At 66.8% G+C, this 25,849-nt stretch overlaps 3 protein-coding genes and 1 long non-coding RNA gene across 11 annotated transcripts; 2 read left to right on the top strand and 2 right to left on the bottom strand.

The window, feature by feature from the left end:
• Positions 1–1,492: 1,492 nt before the first annotated feature.
• ANKRD34A (ankyrin repeat domain 34A) lies at positions 1,493–6,702 on the bottom strand. 7 transcript variants are annotated; one of them, XM_068922539.1, is made up of 3 exons: positions 6,557–6,702; positions 5,362–5,644; positions 1,493–3,704 (listed from the first exon to the last, which is right to left on the bottom strand). In XM_068922539.1, the coding sequence occupies exon 3, from the start codon at positions 3,506–3,508 to the stop codon at positions 2,276–2,278; it is 1,233 nt and encodes a 410-aa protein (XP_068778640.1). In that variant the 5' UTR covers positions 3,509–3,704; positions 5,362–5,644; positions 6,557–6,702; the 3' UTR covers positions 1,493–2,275. The 7 variants fall into 7 exon arrangements, with proteins under 7 accessions (XP_068778640.1, XP_068778642.1, XP_068778646.1 ...); XM_068922541.1 differs by having other exon boundaries at positions 5,362–5,593; positions 6,557–6,623; XM_068922545.1 differs by having other exon boundaries at positions 5,362–5,443; positions 6,557–6,607.
• A 352-nt stretch (positions 6,703–7,054) lies between these two features.
• On the top strand, positions 7,055–9,014 carry POLR3GL (RNA polymerase III subunit GL). 2 transcript variants are annotated; one of them, XM_068922079.1, is made up of 7 exons: positions 7,055–7,228; positions 7,358–7,487; positions 7,586–7,654; positions 7,744–7,800; positions 7,876–7,949; positions 8,110–8,220; positions 8,315–9,014. In XM_068922079.1, the coding sequence occupies exons 1-7, from the start codon at positions 7,106–7,108 to the stop codon at positions 8,399–8,401; spliced, it is 651 nt and encodes a 216-aa protein (XP_068778180.1). In that variant the 5' UTR covers positions 7,055–7,105; the 3' UTR covers positions 8,402–9,014. The 2 variants fall into 2 exon arrangements, with proteins under 2 accessions (XP_068778180.1, XP_068778181.1); XM_068922080.1 differs by having other exon boundaries at positions 7,103–7,228; positions 7,326–7,487.
• Positions 9,015–13,896: 4,882 nt separating this feature from the next.
• LOC138062974 (uncharacterized) lies at positions 13,897–19,654 on the top strand. Its single transcript, XR_011136656.1, has 4 exons — positions 13,897–13,952; positions 17,849–18,056; positions 18,647–18,711; positions 19,160–19,654. It is a non-coding gene; the product is annotated as an uncharacterized lncRNA (long non-coding RNA).
• A 731-nt stretch (positions 19,655–20,385) lies between these two features.
• TXNIP (thioredoxin interacting protein) lies at positions 20,386–25,749 on the bottom strand. Its single transcript, XM_009679464.2, has 8 exons — positions 25,243–25,749; positions 24,102–24,174; positions 23,838–23,985; positions 23,360–23,462; positions 22,917–23,173; positions 22,653–22,809; positions 22,334–22,482; positions 20,386–22,097 (listed from the first exon to the last, which is right to left on the bottom strand). Exons 1-8 carry the CDS (start codon positions 25,490–25,492, stop codon positions 22,062–22,064), a joined length of 1,173 nt encoding a protein of 390 aa, XP_009677759.2. The 5' UTR covers positions 25,493–25,749; the 3' UTR covers positions 20,386–22,061.
• Between the last annotated feature and the right edge of the window lie 100 nt (positions 25,750–25,849).

The raw sequence follows: 25,849 nt of genomic DNA, 5'->3' as shown, positions 1-25,849 counted from the left end.
CCTCCCCGCTGCCGCCTCCGGGCCCGTTATTTTTAGCTCGGCCGCACCGAGAGGCTGAGTTACCGCTCAGCGGAGGATGCAGAAGCGCAGGGGGGCTGCGGGGAGGGCTGGAGGCATGAACGTCCCCGGGACACCCACCGGGGAGCACCCCCCTCCGTGCCAGGGGGGCTGTTTGCAAAGTCCCCCCCACCCACGTCCCCCCAGGGCTAGAGCAGGGTAATTGCCCCCAGCGGGGTGTTTTATCCCTCTGCTGCCCCAGCAGGCGCTGGCTTAGGGGATGCAGGAGCCGGTGGCCCTACTTGTCCCCGGGGGACGCGACGTGCGGGCAGAGGGAGATGTCCCCAGAGGTGCCTCGTCTCTCCCCCCACACACCCCTAAATGCTGCTTCCCCACCCATGTCCTGCCCTGGGTCCCCGGCAGTGGCCTCGGTCCTGGTGCCCCTGTCCCTGGCGCTGCCCCGTGGTAGCGTCCTCCCTCCCCAACAGCATCCTCCATCCCAAAGCCCCCGTCCCCAGGCAATGCCACTGTCCCAGTAACACCCCCCCCCATCCCTGCCAATGCCCCTGTCCCCTGGCTGCATCCTCCAACCCCAGCAGCCCCCCCAGCCCTGGCGGTGCCCCCCCCCAGCCCCGGCAGCACCCCCAGCCCCGGCAATGCCCCCCCCCCCCCCCAGCAGCGCCCCGGCCCCAGCCGTGCCCCCGGCAGCCCCTCCGGCGCGGTACCGCTCTGCAGTGCTGCCCGGCCGCGCGCCTGCCGCAGCCGGTGCCGCCAGCGCCCGGCACAGCCCAGCCTCCCGCTGCGGCGCGGGGCCGGCCTCGGCCTCCGCGCACCCCTCCGCCGCGGCTCCCGGGAGCAGGGTGCCGGGCTCGCTGCCCCAGCACCCTGCCAGCTCCTCCCTGGTGTCCTGCCTGGCACAGGGCACAGTGCCAGGGAATGGGTGCCCCCCCCCCACCCCGCTGCCACCCGGTGTGCCGGCACCGCAGCGCCAGGACAGGCCACCCCAAGCTCCCGCGCTGGTCTGAGCCTGCTGGGGACCCCCCCACCCCACCCCACAGCGCCTGGCTGCTCCCTCCCGTGGCCACGCTGCAGCTTGCAGGTTTGGGGTCCCCCCTCTGCCAGCCCTCCGACCCCGGGCAGCGTCCCCCTCGCTAGCTGTGCTGGCACCCAGGGGGGTGGGTGCCAAATGCACCGGTTCAAGCATCCCCGGACCCGGTTATGCCAATCCACAGGCGTCCGTGTGTCCAGCTGTCCTCACGCACCCTGCTGCCCAGCTGTGCCGGCATCCAGCTGTGCTGACACTCAAATGTGCTGGCACCCAAATGGGGTGACACCCAGCTGTGCTGGCCCTTGGGCATCCCAGCTGTGCCGACCCCGGCCGTGCCGGCTCCCAGATGTTTCGGTGCCCAGATTTGCACCCTGCTCGCTGGCCAGGACCCCGCGGCGCTGCCGGCTGCCAAGGGATGTCCCCACGGACGCACGGAAACAGGGCGAGTAGTGCTGGACGTTTATTCACCGGATGCCGACAGCACGAGCCCCCCGGCCCCGCTCTAACCCCAGGCAATGCTCTCGCCCCGCAGGAGCCCAGGCGTCCTGGCACACAGGCAACAGGCAGGGACGGTCCCAGGACCCAGGTGTCCAGCAGCTGTTATTGCTCACAACACCCCAGGCCCGAGCAGCACGTGCGACCGGCAGGGATGCGGGTGCCCCAAACGCTGGCCTTGAAACGTGGGGCAGGTTCTCAGCCGACGTGGAGTGGGAGATGTGCTTGTCCACAGCGTGGTCTGCTGCCAAGGTCCGTAGGGAAAAGCGCTGCCAGGAGGGTGAGAGAGCAGGAGGAGGATGCAGGGGCACCAGGGTGGTGCCGGCCCTTGAGGAAACTGGGGTCGTGCAATGTTTCTGCCAATGGCAGCAATGGAAGATTTTTTCATGTGCTTGCAGTCATCAGTAGGGTTCAGAGTGAACGCTGCCACCACGTGCACAAGGAGGCCTCATGCCGGCATGCGCTCTGGCCAGGCTGTCCGTAAAGTGAAGCAGCATCAGTCACCCGCTGGCCCGGCAGACGGAGAGCTGCGGCGGCGGAAAGAAGCTCGTCCGCGGGGACGGCGGTTCGCAGCCGGGTGGGGAAAACAGCAGCCGGCGGAGGAGCAGCCTCCGACGACACCAGTCGCTTTAGAGACCCGCGAGGCACGTCCCCCTCGAGCGGCGGCGAGGAGGGCAGCTCAGCGGCGTGGGACCCAGGCGTCCGGGCCGGGGTTGGGGGTGCCGGCGCGGCGCCCTAGCTGCCCGGCTGGCCCTGGGCCAGGGCGCTCTGGAAGGTGGCGAGCTGCCGCATCTGCTCCGTCTGCATGGAGTGACGCCGGAGCAGCTTGCGGCGGCCCTTGGGCGAGCCGCGGCGGGCGGGCGAGGACGCCGGGGCCCCGACCCGGCTCTCGACGCCGCCGGGCGGATGGGGACCGGTGAGCAGCGGCGGCAAGAAGCCGGCTCGGCTGTGCCCGGCCGGCTCGAGCAGGAAGGTGCCAGAGCCGCGACGCTCCAGCAAGCCCGGCGAGCGCCGGCGGCCGGGCGGAGGAGAAGCGACCGCGTCGCCGGCGGCCGGCGGGACGCGTCCGACCTCCGACGTCTCCAACCGGAGACGTCCCTCGGGCTCCGTTGTGACCGGCCGGGAGCCGCCGGTCGGTTCGGCCCAAGGCGCCGCCGGTTGAGCGGCGAGTCCCGCGGCTTCGCGGCCCTCGACGCTGTGCCGCCGGCGCGGGCCCACGCTGAGCGCCTCGAGGCCGGCGGCCAGGCGCTGCTCGGGCGCCGCCAGCCCCCACGGCTCCGAGTTGAGGCGTTTGAGCGGTCGCCCGCGGGCCCGGGCCGGCGGCGGGGCGGCGGCCGGCGGCGGGAAGCGGAAGACGTCCCGCTCCTCCTCCCCGTCGGCGGCCGGCGACGGCGCGGCGCGCACCTCGACGTCCGAGGGCGAGGCGCAGGGCGCCGGCGAGGGCGGCGCGTTCAGGTACTGCCGCGTGGTCTTGGTGCCGCGGGGCGACGTGGCGGTGGTGATGATGATCACCTCCTTGCCCCGCGCCCGGCAGGCGTCGAGCAGCGCCTGCAGCGTCTCGCGGTCGCCCCGGTTGAGGGCGTAGACGAGGGCGGAGGCGCCGGCGTAGTCGCGGGCGCTGGGGTCGGCGCCGTGGGCCAGCAGGGCGGCCGCCACGGCCGGCCCGGCCCGCTCGGCGCAAGCGTGCATCAGCGCCGTCTTGCCCGTCTTGTCGGCGATGTCGGGGTCGGCGCCGCGCTCCAGCAGGTAGCGCACCATGCGGGGCTGCGCCAGCGGGTCGGCGTAGCGGGCCCGGCAGGCGGCCATCAGCGGCGTCTGCCCGGCCGCGTTGCCCTCGTTGATGTAGGCGCCGCCTTCCAGCAGCAGCCGGGTCAAGCGAAATTTGCCCTGCGTCACGGCCCGCAGCAGGGCCGAGCCGTCCGCCGGCAGCACGGCCGGGCCGGCCGGGCGACGCGGGGGGCTCGGCATGGCCGGCTCACGGCCCCCCGACGGGCGGCGGCGCCTGGGCGGGCTGAGCCCGGCGCATGGCACGCTCACGGAGCCGGGCGGCGGGGAGCGGACGGGGCGCGGAGGGGCTCAGCCCGGAGCATCGGGCGCTCACTGCGGCGGGACGCGGCCAGGGGAGGTGGCGGCGACGCGGCGATCTCGGAGCATTGCACGCTCACTGCAACGGGACATGGAAAGGCAATGTCACATGGATATGGTGATCCTGCAATGGGGCACGGAGAGGGGACGTCGCATGGATGTGCTCATCGTGCAGCACTGCACCCTCTCTGCAACGGGACACAGAAAGGGGATGGTGCACAGATACGGCGATCTCGGAGCATTGCACGGGCACTGCAATGGGGGACAGAAAGGGGACGTTGCACGGATATGGAGATCCCAGAGCATCGCACACACGTTGCAACGGGACACGGAAAGGGGACGGGTCAGGGATGTGGCGATCCCAGAGCATTGCACGCTCACTGCAACGGGACATGGAAAGGCAATGTCACATGGATATGGTGATCCTGCAATGGGGCGCGGAGAGGGGACGTCGCATGGATGTGCTCATCGTGCAGCACTGCACCCTCTCTGCAACGGGACACAGAAAGGGGATGGTGCAGGGGTTTGGTGAACCCAGAGCACGGCGCACACATTGCAATAGGACGTGGAGAGGGGGACCGCGTTGCACGGATGCGCTGCTCCCAGAGCTCCCTCCTGGCAGGCAGCCCTGGCTCCCTGCCTCAGTTTCCCCAGCTGCAATTCTTGCCCGCCCCCCCCCCGCCCCCCGCTGCCCTCGCAGCCGCGGTCGAACTGATGGCACTGACGGGCACCGACGGGCTCTCACGAGGGGGCGACCCCTGCGGATGCCCCTGTCGGACTGGCCAGCGGTCACAGCCCAGCCTGCAGCACCCCAGGCGCCAGGGCTTCTCTGCCACTGCCTGTGGCTGAACGCCCTGCCTGCGCGGTGCCCCGGGTCCCCTGCTGGTGCCCCCGGCATCCCCTGTCCCCCGCCTGTATCCCCCATCCCTGGGTGCATCCTCCGCCTCCCTGTGCACCCCCATCCCTGGGTGCATCCCCCACAGCCCCAAGTACCCCCATCCCTGGGTGCATCCTCCACCTCCCCGTGCACCCCCATCCCTGGGTGCATCCCCCACAGCCCCAAGTACCCCCATCCCTGGGTGCATCCTCCACCTCCCCGTGCACCCCCATCCCTGGGTGCATCCCCCACAGCCCCAAGTACCCCCATCCCTGGGTGCATTCTCCACCTCCCTGTGTACCCCCATCCCTGGGTGCATCCTCCACCTCCCCGTGTACCCCCATCCCTGGGTGCATCCTCCACCTCCCCGTGCACCCCCATCCCTGGGTGCATCCCTCACCTCCCTGTGCACCCCCATCCCTGGGTGCATCCTCCGCCTCCCCGTGTACCCCCATCCCTGGGTGCATCCCCCGCCTCCCCACATACCCCCATCCCTGGGTGCATCCCCCATAGCCCCGCGTACCCCCATCCCTCTATACATCTCCCTGCATCCCTGCCTGCCTGGTTCCCATGGTTACTGCAGCTCATCCTGCTCCTCCGGCTCTCTGGGCAGCCAGAAAAATGGGGGGAAAAGAGCCAACCCCCCCACCTTTTCCACCCCAATTTGCAAGCCTGGGTTACAGCAGCCCCCGGCAAAGCCCCGGCTGCATCCGAGCCCCACTGGGTGCTGGGGGGGCTGCCGGCTCCAAGGGGGGACCGAGCTCTGGGGTGGGGGGGGGCCCTGCCCTCCGCGGGGGCTGCCCCATGCGGGTCTCCCCAGCCCTCCCTCCCCGCTGCCTTCCTCCATCACCCCCGTTACCAGCGCGATGCTCCGGCGTCCCGGTGCGCAGTGCCCTGGCCGTGCCGGTGCCGGGGACATGGCGCGGTGGCCGCCATCCCGGCTGGGGGGGGGGGTCGGTAGGGGAGGTTAGCTGGAGGGTTTTTCCCCCCTTCCCCCGTCGCTATTTTTGGCAGCCGCTCGCGCGGGGAGGCTGGACGGGGATGAATCACCCGGCGGCGGTGGCAGCGCCGAACCCGCTGCGCCGAGCAGCCTGTGCGGGAGGCGGCGGGAGCAGCTGCCGTGGGGGCACTGCGCCGTGGGGCTGGGGGATATGACACCATGGGGCTGGGGGACACGACGCCGTTGGGCTGGGGGACGCGACACCATGGGGCTGGGGGACGCGACACCGTGGGGCTGGGGGGATATGACACCATGGGGCTGGGGAGCACCACACCGCGGGGCTGAGGGACATGGGCAGTGGGGCTGGGGCTATGGGGCAGTGGGGTGGGAGCCAAAGAGCAGTGGAGCTGGGGGTTATAGGGCAGCAGGGTGGGGGCTATGAGGCAGTGGGTCTGGGCATTATGGGGCAGGGGGCTGGGGGCTATGGGGCAGCAGCATTGGGGGTTAAGGAGCAGCAGACCCAGGGGCTATGGGGCAGTGGGGCTGAGGGCCATGGGGCAGCAGCACTGGGGGTTATGGGGCAGGGGGCTGGGGGCTATGGGGCAGCAGCATTGGGGGTTATGGAGCAGCAGGCCCAGGAGCTATGGGGCAGCGGGGTGGGGGCTATGGGGTAGCAGCACTGGGGGTTATGGGGCAGGGGGCTGGGGGCTATGGGGCAGCAGCACTGGGGGTTATGGAGCAGCAGGCCCAGGAGCTATGGGGCAGTGGGGCTGAGGGCCATGGGGTAGCAGCACTGGGGGTTATGGGGCAGGGGGCTGGGGGCTATGGGGCAGCAGCATTGGGGGTTATGGAGCAGCAGGCCCAGGAGCTATGGGGCAGCGGGGTGGGGGCTATGGGGCAGCAGCACTGGGGGTTATGGGGCAGCGGGGCTGGGGGTGATGAGGCAGCGAGGTGAGGACCATAGGGCCGCAGCACTGGGTACTATGAGGCAGGGGGCTATGGCGTGGCAGCACTAGGGGTTATGGGGCAGCGGGGTGGAGGCACTGAGGCTGTGGGGCAGCGGGCTTGGGGGCCGTGGGGCGGCGCTGTGGGGCAGGGGGTGGGGAGCGCTCACCCATCGGGGCCCGCATCCCTCCATCCCCGTCCCCGCTTCGGTCCCTCGCTCGCCCGGGTGCCCCTTCCCTGCCCCCTTCGCCCCTCCCGTCCCCTCTCCCGCGGTTCCCACCCGCCTTTTCCTCTTTCCACCCCTCCCTGCCTTCTATCCACCTCCCCATTCAGCCGCTCGGCCCCGCCCCTTCTCCCCGGCCACGCCCCTTCTCCCAAACCCCGCCCCCTCCCGCCCTCCCATTGGCCCCGCCGCGCCCAAGTGCGGCGGCGCGCACAAGCCCCGCCCCTTCCGCGCCGTGTGCCCCGAGAGCGGGGGGGGGCGCACGTGGCGCGGCGCGGAGCGCCCGTGCGCATGCGCGGCGCAGGTGCGGCCGGGTCCGGGGTGGGGGGGAGTGTCCGGGAGCGGGACCGAACCGGGACCGGGGGGGGGGGGGGGGGGAGCAGCGCCGTGTGTCTCCGCGCCGTGCCCGCCCCGTTGCCCCCCCCCCGCCCCCTCACGGCAGCGTTGTCCCCTCGCAGCGCCGCCGCCGGGCCCCGGCGCCCCCCCGCACCGACCATGGCGGGCCGAGGCGGCCGGGGCCGGGGCCGCGGGCAGATGACCTTCAACGTGGAGGCCGTGGGCATCGCCAAGGGGGACGCGCTGCCGCCGCCCACCCTCCAGCCGTCGCCGCTCTTCCCGGTGAGTCTACGGGGAGGGGGGGGACACCTACTCTCCCCCCCCCCCACCCGCCTCCCCGCTAGGTAGCGGTGGCCGAGACCTGCCGCGCTCATCGCAGCAGTGGCGCTGAGGGCCCTCCTGCGCCCGCAGCCCATGGAGTACCGGCCGGTGCCGCTGCCCGGCGGCGAGGAGCTCGAGTACATGCTGGCCCTCAAGCAGGAGCTGCGCGGCGCCATGAAGAACCTGCCCTACTTCGTGAAGCCGGGGGCGCCGAGGCGAGGTACGGAGCCGGGGCGGCGGCGGGTATCCGAAAAGGTGACCCCGGGGCTGGGGCCGCCGCGGGGCTCCCCGCCGACGGTCCCGCTCGCCACCCCGCAGACATCGAGCGCTACTCGGACAAGTACCAGGTGTCCAGCCCCGTGGACAGCGCCATCGACTGGAGCCCAGGTAGCCGGGATGGGGAGGAGGGAGAAACGCCGTGGGAGCGGGCCGGAGGGGAGCCGGCGTCCCATCCGGCGCTCCGCTCTGCCGCGCAGATTGGAGGCGCCTGCCGCGGGAGCTGAAGATCCGGGTGCGGCGGCTCCGCAAGGGCAGTGAGTATCGCGGGCGGCGCGGGCCGCGTCCTGCCGCCGGGCGCTCTTGACGCCCGCCTCCTCTGCCCCGCGCAGGGCCCGCCGTCCTGCTCCCCAAGCGCAAGCAGCGGCTCGCGCTCGACAAGGAGGAGACCATTAAGAAGCTGGAGGTAAGGAGGCCGAAGGCTCGGGCCGGCCTTCGCCGGGGTTGTCCCGTGCGGGCGGCTCTCTTTTCTTTTTTTTCTTTTTTTTTTCCGCCCTGCGGCGGGGAGTCCCCGCGGTTAACGCGGGCGCGCGCTAACTCGGCGTCTCCCTTCCCTCGGCGCCCAGAGCCTGGAGAAGAAAGAGGAGGAAGTCACGTCAGAGGAGGAAGAGAAGGAAGAAGAGGAGGAAGGGAAAGAAGAGGAGGAGGAAGAGTATGATGAGGAAGAGCACGAAGAGGTGAGATCCTGGGGGCTGGGGGTGGTCTGGGTGCCTCCCCCCGCCCCGAGGATGCGCTTCAGGCCCCCGTCGCCCACCGGCTCCCCGTCCCCAGGAGACCGACTACATCATGTCCTACTTCGACAACGGCGAGGACTTCGGCGCCGACAGCGACGACAACATGGACGAAGCGGTCTACTGAGCGGCCCGGACGCCTGGGCCCTCCGCCGGTCACCAGCCTCCTCCTCTGCCCTTCGTCCCTCCCTGTGCACCAGCGGCGCTGAGGACCAGCCCGCCTTTGCCTCCAGGTGGCACTTGTGCTCCAGGCACGGGCGCTCGGCCGCACCCATCGTACGGTTGGGTCCCCCCCACCCGCCAAACCTTGCACCCGGCGTCACCACCGAGGTGCCCCCGCGCCGGACGAGGGCAGGACCCCCATCCTGGGGTTCAGGGGGGCAGCGAAGGTGTGGGCGCACAGCCCTCCCCGCAGCTCGGACCAAACTTTGCCCTTTTTTTGCTGTGTTTTTAGGTCACTTTTGAAGTGTTTTTTAGCTTGATATTGGGGGGGGGGGGGGGAAGGCGCCGGGGTGGGGGCGTAGCGGGACCCCGGGGGGGGGGGGGCTGCCGGGCTTGTGCCCGCAGCAGGACGAGGGCGCCGCCGCCATCGCGCCACAGCGTTTCCTCTGGCTGCCGAAGAGCCCTCCCCAGAAAGCAAGCGCCTCTTGCAGCTCTCGTAGCTGCTTTTTAATCTTTGGGGGTCTTTTTTTCTTTTTTTTCCTTAGTGGATTGGATTAAAGTGATGTTTTCTCTCTTTTTGAGCTGCGTTTGTGCTGTGGCCTCAAGTGGGGATTTTGGGGGGGGGGGGGGTGATCAGGACTCCTGGGCTGCTGCTTGTCCCCAGCCCCAACTGGGACAGGGGGGTCCCTGAGTGCTCCCTGGCGCTGGTCCCCTCCCTGGGCACGTAGAGGTGGGACCCCCCCCCCTCCCCGGGGAGAAGGGGGCTCTTTGTGCCACCCCCCCCCCCCGTCCCCGCAAGCCGCTCTCCAAGAATTGCTATTTTTAACGGCTTCTAGGAAAAAACCCAAAGCGTGCGTAAGCCTGGTGGGAAGGCAGCGCGGGGAGCGGCCTGGCACCGGCGCGAAAACCAGCGGCGCCGGAGCAAAGCGGCGCGGGGTGGCCGCTCGCGGCGCTGGTTTGAGCAGGGGAAGGGCTCAGCTGGCCCCTTCCACCTTCCCTGGTCTGATCCTGCCCTCGCCCGGCCCCCACCACACCGGTGTGTGGGGTCACTGGTTATACTGGGGCAGGCGGCTCCGGTTTGGGCCCCGCGCCGGCTGGAAACGGAGGGTTTGGGGGTTTGGGTGGAGGGGGCCGGGAGCGGGTTCGAGCCCTGCATTGCCCCGGGGTGCAGGATGGGTGCGTTAAAGCCAGCCATGGGGAGGGGGCGTCTCGCTCGGCCTTGGGGCCGGGCCTTCCGCTTCCCTTAGCCCTCCCCGCCTGGCTGAGACCTCCCCAACTCGTCTCACTCGTGCCCCGGGTGGTGCTGACACAGCACATCCTGTTCCTGGAGCTGGGCCCTGCCCTGCGTGTTTACGCACGGCGGCGGCCCCGGCTCCGGGAACAGGGCGCTGGCGCCCGCGGGAGCTGTTGGGACCCGTCCGGGGTGCGGGGGCACCTACGTTCCCCCCCCCCCCCCCACCACCACCACCACCACCCCGTCCCGGCAGCAAAGCGGGACCTGACCGCAGCCCGACCGCTGGGCGAACGGGGCTCGTGCCGATGGGGTCGTTGGGCACCGCTGACGCGATACCCGTGATCGCCCCTGCGCCTTGAGCCCAGCGGGTTGTTATTGTAGGGTCTCCTGCGAGCGCTGCATGTAAACAGCAGGGTTGTTTGTGCCTGGCGGGGGGGAGCGGAAGGGGACACGGCGGTGGCTCGCCCGGGCCGGCCTCGCCGCCGGGCACGGCATCGCCCGGGCGGGCTGGGTGCCCCGCGGCCAGCGGCTTTCCGCCCCGGTGCCGCCCGCGCTCACGCTCCGGCGCCCCGTGGCGCCGCGGCCATGTGCGGGTCCGGCACGTGGCTCCGGCGAAGCTGCGGGACCCAGGCGTCCGGGCGGCGCCAGTTCACTCCGGCTGCGCCCGCGGTTTGGGGCTGCCGGGGTCCCGGGCAACGGCAGCCTCTGGGATGCAAACGCCTGTTTAGGGGGAGCGAGGGTGCAGCAGGGGTGCAGGAGTGGGGGCCAGCGGGTGCGTGGTGGTGGGTGCAGGAATGGTGGCTGGTGGGTGCAGGAGGGGTGCAGGAGTGGGGGCCGCTGGGTGCAGGGTGGTGGGGACAGGAGGGGTGCAGGGTGGTGGGTGCCCAGTGGGTGCAGGAGGGGCACAGGGTGGTTGTCCAAGGGGTGCAGGGTGGTGGGTGCCCAGTGGGTGCAGGAGGGGTGCAGGGTGGTGGGGACAGGAGGGGTGCAGGGTGGTGGGTGCCCAGTGGGTGCAGGAAGGGTGCAGGGTGGTGGGGACAGGGCTGGTGCATGGTGGTTGTACAAGGGGTGCAGGGTGGTGGGTGCCCAGTGGGTGCAGGAGGGGTGCACGGTGGTTATACAAGGGGTGCAGGGTGGTGGGTGCCCAGTGGGTGCAGGAGGGGTGCAGGAGGGGTGCAGGGGGGTGTACAAGGGGTGCAGGGTGGTGGGTGCAGGAGGGGTGCAGGGTGGGTGCAGGAAGGGTGCAGGGTGGTGGGTGCAGGGTTGGGTGTAAGAGGGGTGCAGGGTGGGTGCAGGGTGGGTGCAGGGTGGTGGGTGCAGGGTTGGGTGTAAGAGGGGTGCAGGGTGGGTGCAGGGTGGTGGGTGCAGGGTTGGGTGCAAGAGGGGGGCACAGTGGGTGCAGGAAGGGTGCAGGGTGGTGGGTGCAGGGTTGGGTGTAAGGGGTGCAGGGTGGGTGCAGGAAGGGTGCAGGGTGGTGGGTGCAGGGTTGGGTGCAAGAGGGGGGCACAGTGGGTGCAGGATGAGCACAGGAGGGGCTGCATAGTGGGTCCCCAGCCCGCAGCACCCAACCCCGCATCCGGTGGCTCGCGCCCACCCCGAACCGTTTAGGGGCCGGGACCGGGCGCCGAGCTCAGCAGCCCCAGCGCCTGCCGTTGCCCCAGAGCCGAGGGCTTCGCTGGGGCTGCGTTTCCTTCCTCCCCGCCTCCGGCTTTGTAGCACGGGGCTGAGGTCTGCAAAACTCAGTTCGCCCGTCGGTGCAGAGAAAGACAGCTTGGCGCTGCTTGGAGCGAGAACCAGCTTGCTTTCCGGTTGTGGTAGACGGCACGAGCTGCTCACGCGAAGGGCGCGTGACGGGGTGGAGGGGAGCGATTCCCCCCCCCCGCCCCCTCGCTCGGCCTCCCTGCTGTTTATGGCTCGGCTTTTCCATGGCCGGGTAATAAAAAAGCTGTGAAGCCGCATAGCGGGCTGGTGGTGGAAACGGGACCGCCGGGGCGCCCTTGCGAAGGGCCGGGCTGGAGAAGGAGCCGGCTGCACCCGGAGAAAAGCAGCAGCAGGCGCTAAAACTAGGGCCCCCGTCCACGTTCGGCTGCGGCTGAGTAACGGGATGAGTCAAGGAAGGGGGAATTTGGGAACTAACCCGCCGCCGCCGCCGCCACCGCCTTATCGGCGGACTTTGCTCGCGCCGAGGGCTCGTCGGGGCCCGGCAGCGGTGGGGAGCGACGCCGGCGCTCCACCCCATCCGCTGGGGAAGGAGTTTGGCATCTCTGCGGAAAAAAGCCCAAATCGGGGGGTTTTTACCCCCCCCACCTCGTGCCTCGGTTTCCCAGCGGGCCAGCGCGGAGGGCGGCAGAGCAGGGTTCGGGGGGGGGGGATTCCTGCCTTCGCCCCCTCGGAGATGGGGGAATAGGGGGGTTGCACTGATTTGGGATGTGCCAGCTCGGAGGGATGAGCTGCGGTGCCCGGGGGGGGGGGGGGGGGTCCGGAGCGGCATCTCTGCACGTGGCGCTCGGGCCAGGCAGCGCCGGGCGCTCCGCTGCCGGCGAGCGGAAGCGGATTCCCTCGTGCCAGCCAGATGGGCGCCCGCCAGGCCCAGACAATAGCGTTTGCCCTTTACCCAAATTGGCTTCGTTCGCGGGGGAGCCGCAGCGAAGCAGCTAATATTAACTGCTGGCCCTGGACGTGGCCGCGTTTCCAGGCCGGATTAGGTGGGAGCCCGGCGCAGCGAGCAGTGACCTTGCGGAGTTGTTTACGCGGCTGCGGGCTGCCGGGTTTGTGCCTGGCACCGAGAGCCGCTGGCGGGATTTCATTTGCTCCATGTGGGTTTTTTTTTATTATTATTATTATTTTTTATTATTTTTTTCAATCCTTTGCTCCCAACGGTGCTAAAATTAAACCAAAAAGCCGAGAAGTTCAGCAGCGAACGCGCCCTACTCCTGCGCTACCCTAAAGGTCGGCGGGCTGCAGCCGTCGCCGGTCCCGCGCCGAAGTCCATGTCCTGGAGCTGTTTCATGAGCATTTTTTTTGGGGGGGGGGGGCTAAATCCTAGGGATTTGGGAGCTAACAAACCCTTTAGAGTTTTTTTTCCCCCGTCTTGGAGGCGCTTAGGCAGGTGGCATGGCCGCGGCTGGTTTAGAGGCAGGTTTTGGGGCGCTCGCTGTGATTTTGGGCCAGAGGCAAACGGAAGAAAAAGCTTTTCTCATACAAACGGCTGCTCAGCCGAAGCCCCCCTTCCTCTTCCTCCTCCCCGCAGCCCGGCCCTTGGCCACACTTGGCTGCCGGGAGGGGACCCGGGGAAGGGGCTGACGGCACGGGACCGAAATAGCCCGCGGGACCGTGACGGCGGCGAGCGGCGCTCGGCGGCCCCCAGCTCTGCGAAGCCATCTCAGCTGCTGGAGCAGAATAATTTCCAGCAGCGCACGTGGAGGGGGGGGGGATTAGGAGCCAAAAACTAAAAAAAAAAACACCCCCCCCCCAAAAAAAAACCACAGCCAGGAGGGGGAAAGTCGAACAAGTGACCTGGAAACTCGCAGCGTGACTCACGGTTTTCGGAGTTAAAACTAGGAGCGATTTGGCAGCTCCCGAGGCGGCCGGCCAAGGCGGCCGGGACCTTTCGCCGAGTTGGGAGCCGCCGGGAAGCCGGGAGCGGAGCCAGCGCGGGCGCCGCGGCCGCTCCATCGGCCCGCCGACCCCTCGCCCCCACCCACCGGCGCTGCCCCTCGGCCGAGCTGCGGCTCTTTCTCCTTAAGGCCGCGGGCCGGTGTTTCCCCCCCAAATCCTGCAGCGTTTTTGCAAAGCTCCCAGCTCCCCCCCCCCCGGCGGAGATGGGGGGAAAAAAAAAAAACCAACTTCCAAAATTGGGTGCTGCCACGGGAGAGAAAAAGAGGGGAACAGAGAGAGAGAGAGCTGGCTCTGGGGGCAGCGATGCCTTCAACTCCCCCCCCCCCCCGGTTGCATCCCCCAGAGCTGCTGCGGGACCCCGGTTTGCAGCACGCGGGGACGGGGTGGGGGGGGATTTCCAGCTGTTTTCTGCAGGGAAGCGGTGCTTTTGGCCCGATTTAGCAGCAGCCCCCCCCCCCCCCCCCCGCCGTCCCCAGCCCTCGAGGTGTCTCGTTGCAGGGGTTGGGGGGGGAGACGAGTCCTTGTAGGGCCGGACGGTGGCTCGGTCCCAGCTCCGCATCTCGCCGGGGCTGTAAACAGCTCGCTGGAAATAAAATTAAAAAAAAAAAAAAACCCTTTCCTTCCTCTATAAGGGCTTCGGGACAGCTGAGCGGGGCAGGAATGAGTAAACAGGCAGCGGCTTCGCGCTCGTCCGAGGCGGGGGGGCCGGAGCGGGGCAGGAGCGGGGCAGGAGCGGGGGCCGGAGCAGGGCAGGAGCGGGGCAGGAGCGGGGGCCGGAGCGGGGCCGGAGCGGGGGCCGGAGCGGGGCAGGAGCGGGGCCGGAGCGGGGCCGGAGCGGGGGCCGGAGCGGGGCCGGAGCGGGGCCGGAGCGGGGCCGGAGCGGGGGCCGGAGCGGGGCCGGAGCGGGGGCAGGAGCGGGGGCAGGAGCGGGGCCGGAGCGGGGGCAGGAGCGGGGCCGGAGCGGGGCAGGAGCGGGGCCGGAGCGGGGGCCGGAGCGGGGCCGGAGCGGGGCCGGAGCGGGGCCGGAGCGGGGGCCGGAGCGGGGCCGGAGCGGGGGCAGGAGCGGGGCCGGAGCGGGGGCCGGAGCGGGGGCCGGAGCGGGGGCAGGAGCGGGGCCGGAGCGGGGGCCGGAGCGGGGGCAGGAGCGGGGCCGGAGCGGGGGCCGGAGCGGGGGCAGGAGCGGGGCCGGAGCGGGGCCGGAGCGGGGGCAGGAGCGGGGCCGGAGCGGGGGCCGGAGCGGGGGCCGGAGCGGGGCCGGAGCGGGGCCGGAGCGGGGGCCGGAGCGGGGCCGGAGCGGGGGCAGGAGCGGGGCCGGAGCGGGGGCAGGAGCGGGGCCGGAGCGGGGCAGGAGCGGGGGCCGGAGCGGGGCAGGAGCGGGGGCAGGAGCGGGGCAGGAGCGGGGCAGGAGCGGGGGCCGGAGCGGGGCCGGAGCGGGGCTGGAGCGGGGCAGGAGCGGGGCCGGAGCGGGGCCGGAGCGGGGCAGGAGCGGGGGCAGGAGCGGGGCCGGAGCGGGGGCAGGAGCGGGGCCGGAGCGGGGGCCGGAGCGGGGGCCGGAGCGGGGCAGGAGCGGGGCCGGAGCGGGGCAGGAGCGGGGGCCGGAGCGGGGCAGGAGCGGGGGCAGGAGCGGGGCAGGAGCGGGGCAGGAGCGGGGGCCGGAGCGGGGCCGGAGCGGGGGCCGGAGCGGGGCCGGAGCGGGGCAGGAGCGGGGGCAGGAGCGGGGCCGGAGCGGGGCAGGAGCGGGGGCCGGAGCGGGGCCGGAGCGGGGGCCGGAGCGGGGCCGGAGCGGGGGCCGGAGCGGGGCAGGAGCGGGGCCGGAGCGGGGCTGGAGCGGGGCCGGAGCGGGGCCGGAGCGGGGCAGGAGCGGGGCCGGAGCGGGGCAGGAGCGGGGGCCGGAGCGGGGCAGGAGCGGGGGCAGGAGCGGGGCAGGAGCGGGGCAGGAGCGGGGGCCGGAGCGGGGCCGGAGCGGGGCTGGAGCGGGGCAGGAGCGGGGGCCGGAGCGGGGCAGGAGCGGGGGCAGGAGCGGGGCAGGAGCGGGGCAGGAGCGGGGGCCGGAGCGGGGCCGGAGCGGGGGCCGGAGCGGGGCCGGAGCGGGGCAGGAGCGGGGCCGGAGCGGGGGCCGGAGCGGGGCCGGAGCGGGGCAGGAGCGGGGCCGGAGCGGGGGCCGGAGCGGGGCAGGAGCGGGGCAGGAGCGGGGCAGGAGCGGGGGCCGGAGCGGGGCCGGAGCGGGGCAGGAGCGGGGCAGGAGCGGGGCCGGAGCGGGGCCGGAGCGGGGGCCGGAGCGGGGCCGGAGCGGGGCCGGAGCGGGGGCAGGAGCGGGGCAGGAGCGGGGCAGGAGCGGGGCCGGAGCGGGGCAGGAGCGGGGGCCGGAGCGGGGCCGGAGCGGGGCCGGAGCGGGGGCCGGAGCGGGGCCGGAGCGGGGCCGGAGCGGGGCTGGAGCGGGGCAGGAGCGGGGCCGGAGCGGGGCAGGAGCGGGGCCGGAGCGGGGCAGGAGCGGGGGCCGGAGCGGGGGCCGGAGCGGGGCCGGAGCGGGGCAGGAGCGGGGGCCGGAGCGGGGCCGGAGCGGGGCCGGAGCGGGGCCGGAGCGGGGGCCGGAGCGGGGCAGGAGCGGGGCCGGAGCGGGGCTGGAGCGGGGCAGGAGCGGGGCCGGAGCGGGGCAGGAGCGGGGCCGGAGCGGGGCAGGAGCGGGGGCCGGAGCGGGGCAGGAGCGGGGGCAGGAGCGGGACCGGAGCGGGGCAGGAGCGGGGGCCGGAGCGGGGCCGGAGCGGGGCTGGAGCGGGGCAGGAGCGGGGGCCGGAGCGGGGCAGGAGCGGGGCCGGAGCGGGGCAGGAGCGGGGGCCGGAGCGGGGCAGGAGCGGGGGCAGGAGCGGGGCAGGAGCGGGGCAGGAGCGGGGGCCGGAGCGGGGCCGGAGCGGGGGCCGGAGCGGGGCCGGAGCGGGGCAGGAGCGGGGCCGGAGCGGGGGCCGGAGCGGGGCCGGAGCGGGGCAGGAGCGGGGCCGGAGCGGGGGCCGGAGCGGGGCAGGAGCGGGGCAGGAGCGGGGCAGGAGCGGGGGCAGGAGCGGGGGCCGGAGCGGGGGCCGGAGCGGGGCAGGAGCGGGGGCCGGAGCGGGGGCCGGAGCGGGGGCAGGAGCGGGGCCGGAGCGGGGCCGGAGCGGGGGCCGGAGCGGGGCCGGAGCGGGGCCGGAGCGGGGGCCGGAGCGGGGGCCGGAGCGGGGGCAGGAGCGGGGCCGGAGCGGGGCCGGAGCGGGGGCCGGAGCGGGGCAGGAGCGGGGGCCGGAGCGGGTCGGAGCGGGGGCCGGAGCGGGGGCAGGAGCGGGGGCCGGAGCGGGGCCGGAGCGGGGCCGGAGCGGGGCCGGAGCGGGGGCCGGAGCGGGGCAGGAGCGGGGCAGGAGCGGGGCAGGAGCGGGGGCCGGAGCGGGGCAGGAGCGGGGGCCGGAGCGGGGGCCGGAGCGGGGGCAGGAGCGGGGCAGGAGCGGGGGCCGGAGCGGGGCAGGAGCGGGGCAGGAGCGGGGCCGGAGCGGGGCCGGAGCGGGGCCGGAGCGGGGGCCGGAGCGGGGCAGGAGCGGGGCAGGAGCGGGGCAGGAGCGGGGCAGGAGCGGGGGCCGGAGCGGGGCAGGAGCGGGGGCCGGAGCGGGGGCCGGAGCGGGGGCAGGAGCGGGGCCGGAGCGGGGCTGGTCGGAGCGCACACTCCCACTCCCGCTCCCGCTCCGCTCCAGCTCTGCTCCGCGCCGCGGTCCCGGCCTCGATGCGCTTTGCCGAGTCGGGAAACCAGAGCCCGGCACTGGGAGGAGGCTGATTTTAGCCCCCCCCCCCCGTATCCTTCCCGCGTTGCCCCCCAGCCCCCGGCCGCTGCGCTCGCCCCGAAACGCTGCGAAACGACCCAAAGCGGCTCCAGAAAAGGGCAGGTTACAGCATCGCCGCTCCGTCACCCTTTTCGGCCAAGCTCTAGAGTTACCAGCTTTCCCCCCCCCACCCCGGAGTGATTTACCCGGGGCTTATTTAAGCCGCTTGGCTGCAAGCCCCGTTCCCGAGCTGGGCACGGGGTTCGGGTTGCAAGCGGGGCACCGGGGCGGGAGGGAGGCCGAGGCGGCTGCTTTTTGCCCCTTTCTGCTGCCTTTTGCCCCGAGCGGGGCAGGTAGAGCCGATCCCGGGACAGAGCCTCGCCTGGGGTTGGGATAACGAGAGCAGCCTGGGGCCAGGGCCGGTATAAAAGGGCAGCTGCAAAATTAGGGGAAGGGGAGATTTTTTGGCGGGGGGGGGGATGAGGGGGGTGTTTTCCCTCTGCCTGGTTGGGGTAGTGGGGTTAGGAGCATCGCAGCAGCGTTTCCCCTCGCTCGGCTTGCGGGAACGGTGAGTTTCCCCCCCCCAGCCCGGCTCAATCCTGCCTGCCCGGGCTCGACCGGGAGCGGGGCTCACCCTTCGCCCTCCCGATGGGCAGCCCCCTTCACTCCCCTTGTTTTGGCCATGCGTGGCCCTTTCCCCGCTGCTCCTTCCCGGGAAGGGAAACTGAGGCACGGAGGCGTTTGCAAAGGGAGCGCTGGCCTGCAGCAGGATTTTTGGCAGGGGGAAACCGGTGTTTGCAAGGATTTGCTACAGATGCCCAGAGTTGTTTCCCCGAGCCCGGCAGGAGCATACGGGCTGCCCCGGAGAAACCCAGGCAGCGTGCGTCCGTCGTCTGCCGCCGGGACCCTCGCCCAGGGGAGGGATGGAGGGAGCCGCGAGCACGGGAGTGAGCCGCGACAGCTGGGCCAGGCGCGGGGAGACGCCCGTGGTAAGAGTAGGATGAGGAGACGGGGGAAAAAAGATTGCAGTTGCTGACATAAACAGATTAAACACAGGGCAGTGGCTCCGGATGCTGGAGCGCTCGGAGCCAGTGCGGAAACCCCTTCTCTTCAGAAATTCTGCTTTCAAAATGAGTTTCCTTTTGGCCTGGGTGCGAGGGGGGGGGTATATTTGTCTCATTCCTGGGGGAAAAAAATAAATAAATCCCATGTCAAACAAATGGAAGATGGCTTTTTACTGGGGGATAAAAGTCTGCTTCCACGGCATATCTCCAAATCAGCCAAAGGGCTGATAAACCCCCCCTTCCCCGCTCCCGTGGTGGCTGCGGCTCCCGTTCGCCGGAGATAAGGACTCGACCGGCTCCGAGGAGCAGCCGAAGCCCCCGCGGGGCAGGACGGGGCCGCGTCGGAGCGGCCGGTCTGCTGGCGATAAGGGCTGGGCTTGCGGAGCTGGGAAGAAGATAAGGGAAGGGATGCGGGGGGCTGGCCGGGCGGAAGGGGAAACTGAGGCACGGTGGGGGGAGGCGAGCAGGGGGGACGGCTGAGCGAGCGGAGCCCTCTGCCAAGGTCGGCGCGGTAGCGCCGGGCTGTTTTTCCTCTCTAGGTATCTGGCTGCCGTTCCTCGATAAAGCCCGGCGGCAGCAGGTAGCGTTGACTTTGCGTCAACTTTCACCCACATCCCCAAAAAGGGCCGGAGGAGCCGCATGGCCCCCCCCCTCCCCGGCCGCCCCGGCCCCCAGCGCCTGCGGACACCCGTTGCTACAACAGCTCCGGCGGCGACGGAGGCCGGGCGAGGAAGCCAGCTTATTCCATGCGCGAGGCTTGGCCGCGGGCAGGAATTTCCCACTTCCCCCCCCGCCCCGGCATCGCCGCTGGCGCCCATCGTCCGCTCTTGCGGTCTCCGGCCGAGCATCCCGGAGGGCTGGCCCGCCGCTTGGGCTGCGCCGTGGCGTGCCTCGGTTTCCCTCCGCGGCCTCGGCCCGTAGCGAGCGCTGACAGAGGTGTGCAATCGGTGCATGAGATGAGTATTTATCCTGGCATGTTCCCCAGGGCTGTTCTTTGGGTTTGTTTTTTTGTTTTTTTCCCCCTCCAGATTTCACGCTTTCGCTGGATGAGGGTGGTTGCCACCCCGAGCGGCGTCTTGCTAAAGCGCATGTGCATCTGCAGCGGCGAGCGTCGGCGCTGCCGCGTGCCCCGGGGCCCCGCAAGCGCCCGGCTCCTCCTCGCAGCCGAACCAAGAAGTCCTTCGCGACCTTCCTGCGGCGATCTCGGCGCTGGCTCCTTTGTCGTCCCTGCAGCCGTTCTGGTCTCCAGCTCGGGGTCGGCCGTTTGAAGAGGGCCTGTTCCCACCTTGGCGGGTCGTGGGGAATCCCCGGCTGGCGGTTAGCGCTGCCGCTTCTCCCACAGCAGCCGCTGAAAGGCACCGGAGCTGTGCTCTTGCTTGCTCTAGGCTGCAGGTGCCTGGCCAGATGCTTTGCCTGTTGGGCCAAAAAAAAGGAGTTTAAAAAAACCAAACTTATGAACGGTGACTGTCAAGTCGCAAGAGCAAGATACACATTTTTATTTCCCCACCTGAAAGTGAGCTGATGGAGGGTTGCCCTGTTTGCAAAATACCTGCAACGGGGGCTGCAGGGCCTTGCGGCGATGGCAGCCTGGGGGAGGCTCTGCCCCTCTCCCCAGCACTCACAGGCACATTCCTCAGATTGCATTCCTCGTTAAGGGGAGGGAGAGGGAGCAGAGCAGAGCCCTGGCGCTCCCAGCCCCGAAACAGCAGCTGAGCGCGCAGGGGAGCTGAAGCGGTTTTACCGCAGCTCGGGGTGGTTTCACAGGCACGAGGCAGACAGGGACTGGCAGAAAAATCCCGCAAAGGCAGCAGCGCTGCATCCCTTGCCTGCTCCTCGTCCCCTTCCCAGCCAGGGCGCGGGCGCAGGGCTGTCCCTCCTGCTTCACAAACATCACCCCCCTGAGCACACCTGAGCCGGGCAGGTACTGCACATGCGTCACCCCAAGGACAGCACAAGGCTGTGCCACCCCCAAGGTGACCTTACGGCAGTGTTTGCTGTGGAAACGCGGAGGGCGCAGGCCAGGACAGGTACCTCTTGCTAGGGCAAAACCCTTAAACCTGGTACCCAGCTCCCTCCTCTCAGGACTTTGGGCTCTGAACCCTTCCCCCTCTCAGCCCTTCACCATCATCCACCCTTTCCACCCCATAGGCCCTCTCGCTCTGGAGTTGCATGGCAGCTCCCCAGTTCAGGGACTGGGCTCGCTTGGGGACTGTCCTCCTTCTCCACACCCAAGTCAGAAAAGCTCTGCAACCACTTCAGTTTTAGAAACCTTTATTAAAAACACCACCCCATAGGGGTTTGTAGAATCTCAGCAGTACAAAATATAGATTTTTTTCCCCCTTCCCCCCCAAAACAAATATAAAATAACAGTAAAAAAAAGAATGCATTAATATCTGATTCGTGTCTTGACAGTCAGAGGCAGCTGTTGTGATTTTTAAGAGCTCAGCCCTGCCAGAGCCATCAGAAATGAGGCTGTGGACACGCAGTGCTGGGTTCCTACAGTCACAGAAAGTGCTCTTCTCCTGCATCTGGAGCAGGCAAACACAATGCACCCAGGGCAAGGGGCTGAAGCGCTCACCTCCCTCAGAAGAGCCATCCCCAGTCATGGATTTGGTTTCACTGACTGTGCTCAGGTCGGGGCTGCACACATCAGCCCTGTTCCTGACATCTAGACATCACACAAGATGGGACAATTTGGCACCACAAGATGAAGCTTTGGTCAGAACTGCTGGGAGACTTGTGTTTGGATAGCCAGGAAGGAGAATGCATGAGGGAATTCAGCTTGGACACAAGGAGCCTTCAGCTCGCTTGTCTGATGGGATACCAGCAGCAAAGCCTCTGCAGTCCTGCAAAGGCCAATGAAACTGAAAAGTGATGACTGGGGGGAGGCTGGTGCATTGGTTACCTACGAAAAGCAAATCGAGTACAACAGACAGGACAGTGATTCTTCCCATCACGCTGGGAGCGTTAGCTTCCATGGCTTTACTAAGTTCAGAAAACATAACTCAAGATAAAGACAATGAAGATAATCACATGACACAAACTGGCTCAGTTGCAGAGCTGAGCTTCCAAATTAAATTCTAAGAAGCAAATGAGACCAGATTAGCATGCAAAGTAGCACTTACTAGACTACAAGTAGCTTCACTTAACAGGGTTGTTGCTTTCTTAAATTGTTGGATGTGCGTTATTTTCTATCTCAGCGTAGCCCTTTTGTAAAGGGGAGAGAGCAAGTGCTTCAACCAGCAGTTTCACTGCAGGACACACTGCCCTCCACACTGGGAAGCTTTGAGATTAAAGGCTTTAGCTTAAGCAAGAGCAATAACCCCCCCCCCATCAAAGGAACAAGTTTAGTTACAATCTTTGCACACTTTGGTGCCTTTTCAGACATGAAACAAACATGTACAAACAGGTCATGTATTCATCTGCCTTTGACGACAGTATTATCAGATTCAAGGCATCGTGATGGTAATTTCTGCCATACCAACATCTTTTGATGTCTTTTTAAGCTGGAATCTGCCTCTCCTAAGGATTCCATAACCGAGATGTTTGAGGCGTTTACGCCTTCCCTGCTCCACACAAGGATCTTCCGCCAGTTTCCACATAAGCACCTTTGTTGTTTTGGTTTTTTTTTTTTTTCTCTGGAAGACTTTGGCTGTAAGCAAGGTCCTAAACAACCCCTGAGCCACATGAGAACTTCTCGGTACAAGTCAAGGCAGTCAGCACATGAGGGAATACAAAGACTCACACACTTCACCTCTTCTACGCTCGCTGAGTTGAGCCTCACTGGGAGCTATAGTGATGTGTGCCCTTTGTGCAGCCGTTTCCTCCTGCAGCAGGGCTCTTAAGACCCTGGTCTGTGCTGCTGCTAGATATAAATCACTGCAGATTTAGAGTCCAGAAAAAGTGGGAGAGTAACTTTCTACTTGGCACTCACTGCACATTCTTGTTAGCAATGCAGGGATCCACCTGTGAAAGAAAGCAAAGAGGCCATTTAGACACTTTGAGGATGATTCCTGAGGCAAAAATCCACTGAACCAGTTCTGCCCGAGCTATCGTCATCTCTTCTGCCATCTTCCCGTGTAGGTGGCACAGGCCAGCTACCCCTTCAAGGGAGTCAGCGCTCCTCAGCCCAGCCAAGTCCCTGACCCCTCTCTCGAGCACACCTCCTTCCTCACAGCCAGCAGGGCAACACTGCTTCTCACCTCTGTGTAGGTGGGTGGTGGCATGAACTTGAACTCCGGAGCGTACATGAAGATGGGGCTGTCAAAGCTGTCAGGATCATCCAGGAGGGGAGTGGTGGGGCTCTCCAGGCGGTGGTCTTCGGGCACAATGTCCAAATAGCATGGGGGTGCTGCAAGGAAAAGAAGAGCTTTTGAATTCTCCAAGATCAATACAGATCTTTGTGTTCACCCACAACACCCCGCCCCATCGGGTTTCTGATCAAGCCTGTGACCCAGGTCTGTGGCAGGTCTGAAGCGTCTACCAAGGACCACTGGCAGTTTACACCCGCACTCCACTCACCTTCCGGAGCATCAGGAAGGTTCAAGTCCACCCAACTCATTTCGGAGCTGGTCTGACTGGCCATGCTGGAGCTGCGGCTACCAATGCCTGACCGGCTGCCAATGACAAGGGGCAGTTCCAGGATGATCTTCTTGGAGCCTGGGACACTGACATAGATCTGCAAGGTACAGACCAGAATGCCGTTAGCAACGACAGAAACCAACCGTAGACAAAGCTTACCCACTAACCATGAGAGGAGCAATAGCAGCCATCAGAGACACTCACCTGCAGGAAATACTCCACGCGCAAGATGTTGCAGCCCAAGATAGACGGCTTGAGCTTCTTGACACGGATGGTTTTGCCTCGCCAGGACTCGGACATGCCTGAGATGATGTGGTTGCCTCGGACACAGGTGAGTTTCTGGGTGAACACCTTGGTCTGCCCATTGGCCAGGTAGGTGTGCTTGGCAATGATGGCTGCTTTGGGCACCACAATCCGGGAGCAAGTGTTCTCAAAGTCTGCATTGATGCAGATCTCATCACCTGAGGAGGGAATGATGTTCTGCATTAGGAAGGTCAGAACTTTTTCCTTGAAGTGTATTTGTTGTTTTTCACTGATCTTCTAGTTAAACATCCCCTGACTACTGCCCCTTTGCTCAGGTACTGCTTGTCCCTTCACCCTTTGCTCCCGCTCCTTCCCTTTTCTAAGGGGGGGAGACAGGCTCTTACCTTCACAAAATCCCTTTCTGTCAATTTGGGCGCTGACTGACACGTGGCCATCAGGAATGAACATACAGGACACCTTCTTCTCCTTCTTGGCAGCAACTGGAGACTGAAAAGAAATAAGATCGTTACCCAGATGAAACCTGCCCGGTGTTCCCAACCCATTCCTCCTCTCCAGCCCTGAGCTTCACCTTCTCCTGTTTTGTGATTCAAGCTTCCTCAAATTCACGCTGCCACTCCCCATGAGGACTGAGTGTCTTTCAGTTAACTGAATGCAGAACCAGTGCCTCACTTCTACCTGCCTCAGTGTAGCCTTCTAGAGAGTTCTTCAGAACTAAGTATTTAATCTGTGCTGAAGAGTAAAGCCTATTAGGGGGAGTCTTAACCACAGAGGTCAGACTGACCCTACCTAAGGACCTTTGTATCCCTTAATGCTAACTGACACCCAAACCTCTCAGAGGTGGCAAAACAAACTGGCACTTACCAGTAATTCTGGAGTGTTCACATCAACAGGATCCATAACCTCAAAGCGCTGCTTTATCTCCTGAGTGGGAAAGGATGGGCGCTCCAAGAAAGCCTTCACCCAATAATCCACGCAGCCATACTTTCCCTTGAAGGTGGTACCCAGAGGCCTATGAAAAGACACACTTGTTAGACACATTGGAGCTAACAAGACAGTTTTCCATAGGAATTTAAGGTTAGGCTTTTTTTTTTTACTTTGTTCAGACAATGCTGGTCTAATACCTACCCTTGGGGAAGCTCGAATCCAAATTTGTATTCATATTTGTTTCCAGGTCTCAGGATTACAGAGCCATCCCCATCTGAGAAAAGAAAAGGAGAAGAGAGATATTAGGTAAAGTCCAGCAGTATTGCTCTAAGCATTATCCACTGTTCTGCTTACACAGGCTATGATGAAGTCCGGGTGTTGCAGGCATTAAGAGCTCTATTAGTTCTTTGGTAAGCGCCACCCACACCTGTTCCCTAAGAACAGGCTGAGAACCTGGTGTCCTCGCAGGGCAGGGAAGTACTGCTAAACTACACTTTCACTTCTTCTTTCAACATCCTCATTTGAAACCAGGGCACAAAGTCCTGATTGGCTTTAGTTCAGACCCTGTTACCTCTGGTTACCGCATCCTACTTCCACTTTCTGGGAGTACAAAGTACTAACTTCTTTCCCCAACTATCTGTTTACCTTGAGGATTTCACGTCTCCCCACTTATCTTCCAAGACACCCTGCCAAGTGCTTATCTCTGCCTTCCCCAGAGCCAGCCAAACAGGGAGGGCGATAAAGGCAGGGAAGGGACTGAGACTCTTTGGCTCAGACAAGATCTGGACTTGCCGCTCTCTGACCACCTGTCCCGTGCACTGTACCAGCCACTGTACTGAACTCAGAGGCACCTCCTGCCACAGTGACATCCGGCCAAAGCCAATCTCAGTACTCGTTCCCTGCAGGCACAGAGCATCACTGCCTGTTGGGCAAGCCAAGCCAGCCGCATCAATGCCTAACGTCTTTTGTACGCTCCGACAAGCACCCCATCTCACTTTTGTTTCGGGCTCCGGATAGAGCACAGCAGCCCTAAGTTTTCCAACTCTAACCTGCAGCCTAGCTGAGTCCTGTTTTGCCCTTCATCCGTTTCCAAGGGTTCAACCAGTTCACTTGGCCAACATTAAATTCCCTTTTCCTTTCACCAGCCAAATATGCCAACTCTTCAAAGTAGCATTTCTGCTTTAGCCCCGTCAATGCGGGCACAACCAGGAGACTCAACCCAGCCCCTTGCGGAAGGGCAACAACCAGCAGGCAAAGCTGGTGATTACTTCCAACCCACTCCCCGCCCGCTCCCCACCACCTTTTGCCCCCAACCCCTCCTTTCCCAGCCCCAGGTCCTCACCAGTGGGCTGCTCCTCCAGGGTGAGCACGTCCTCGAAGCGCAGGTACTCCATCTCCTGCTTGCACTGCTGGGGGCCCTTGGCCCAGTTGACTTTGGCCACGCCGCAGGCCAGCACTTTGACGGCGCTGACGCGGGTGACCTCAGCCACCTCCACCACCACGCGCCCTGCCACCTTCTCCCCACTGCAGTAGACCTTCTCAGGCTCGCTGAAAGCCACGAGGAAGGTCTTGACTTTCTTGAACATCACCATGGCTGAGGTGAAGGGTGGGAGACGCTCTTGAGGACGAGGCAAGGAGCTGCGCACGCTGGGCAGTTTTTGTGCTTTTTTTTCCCCCCCTCAACGGCAACAACCGAGGGGAAAAAATACCTCGGGAAGGTTGATTTTTAGTCAGAATTTAGTCTAAAGGTCAACCTTTTCCTCCCTAGCAGCTGTGGGGCAGAAGGGATGCGCTGCCTCCGCCTGCTGCAGCCCGCCGCTCCGCTCTCGGCCCTCAACGGTGTGAGCCCGGCCCCCGCCGGACGCGGCCTTTTATAGCCTCCGCCTCCCCGCCCTCCCCCCTCCCGCACTTGTTGATGACAAGAGCGCCACGCCGAGGGCGCATGGCCA

The sequence above is a fragment of the Struthio camelus genome, chromosome 30 (assembly GCF_040807025.1).
Source record: "Struthio camelus isolate bStrCam1 chromosome 30, bStrCam1.hap1, whole genome shotgun sequence".
Lineage (NCBI taxonomy): Eukaryota > Metazoa > Chordata > Aves > Struthioniformes > Struthionidae > Struthio > Struthio camelus.
The sequence above is the reverse complement of the archived record's forward strand: the minus strand, read 5'-3'. Positions and strand labels throughout refer to the sequence as shown.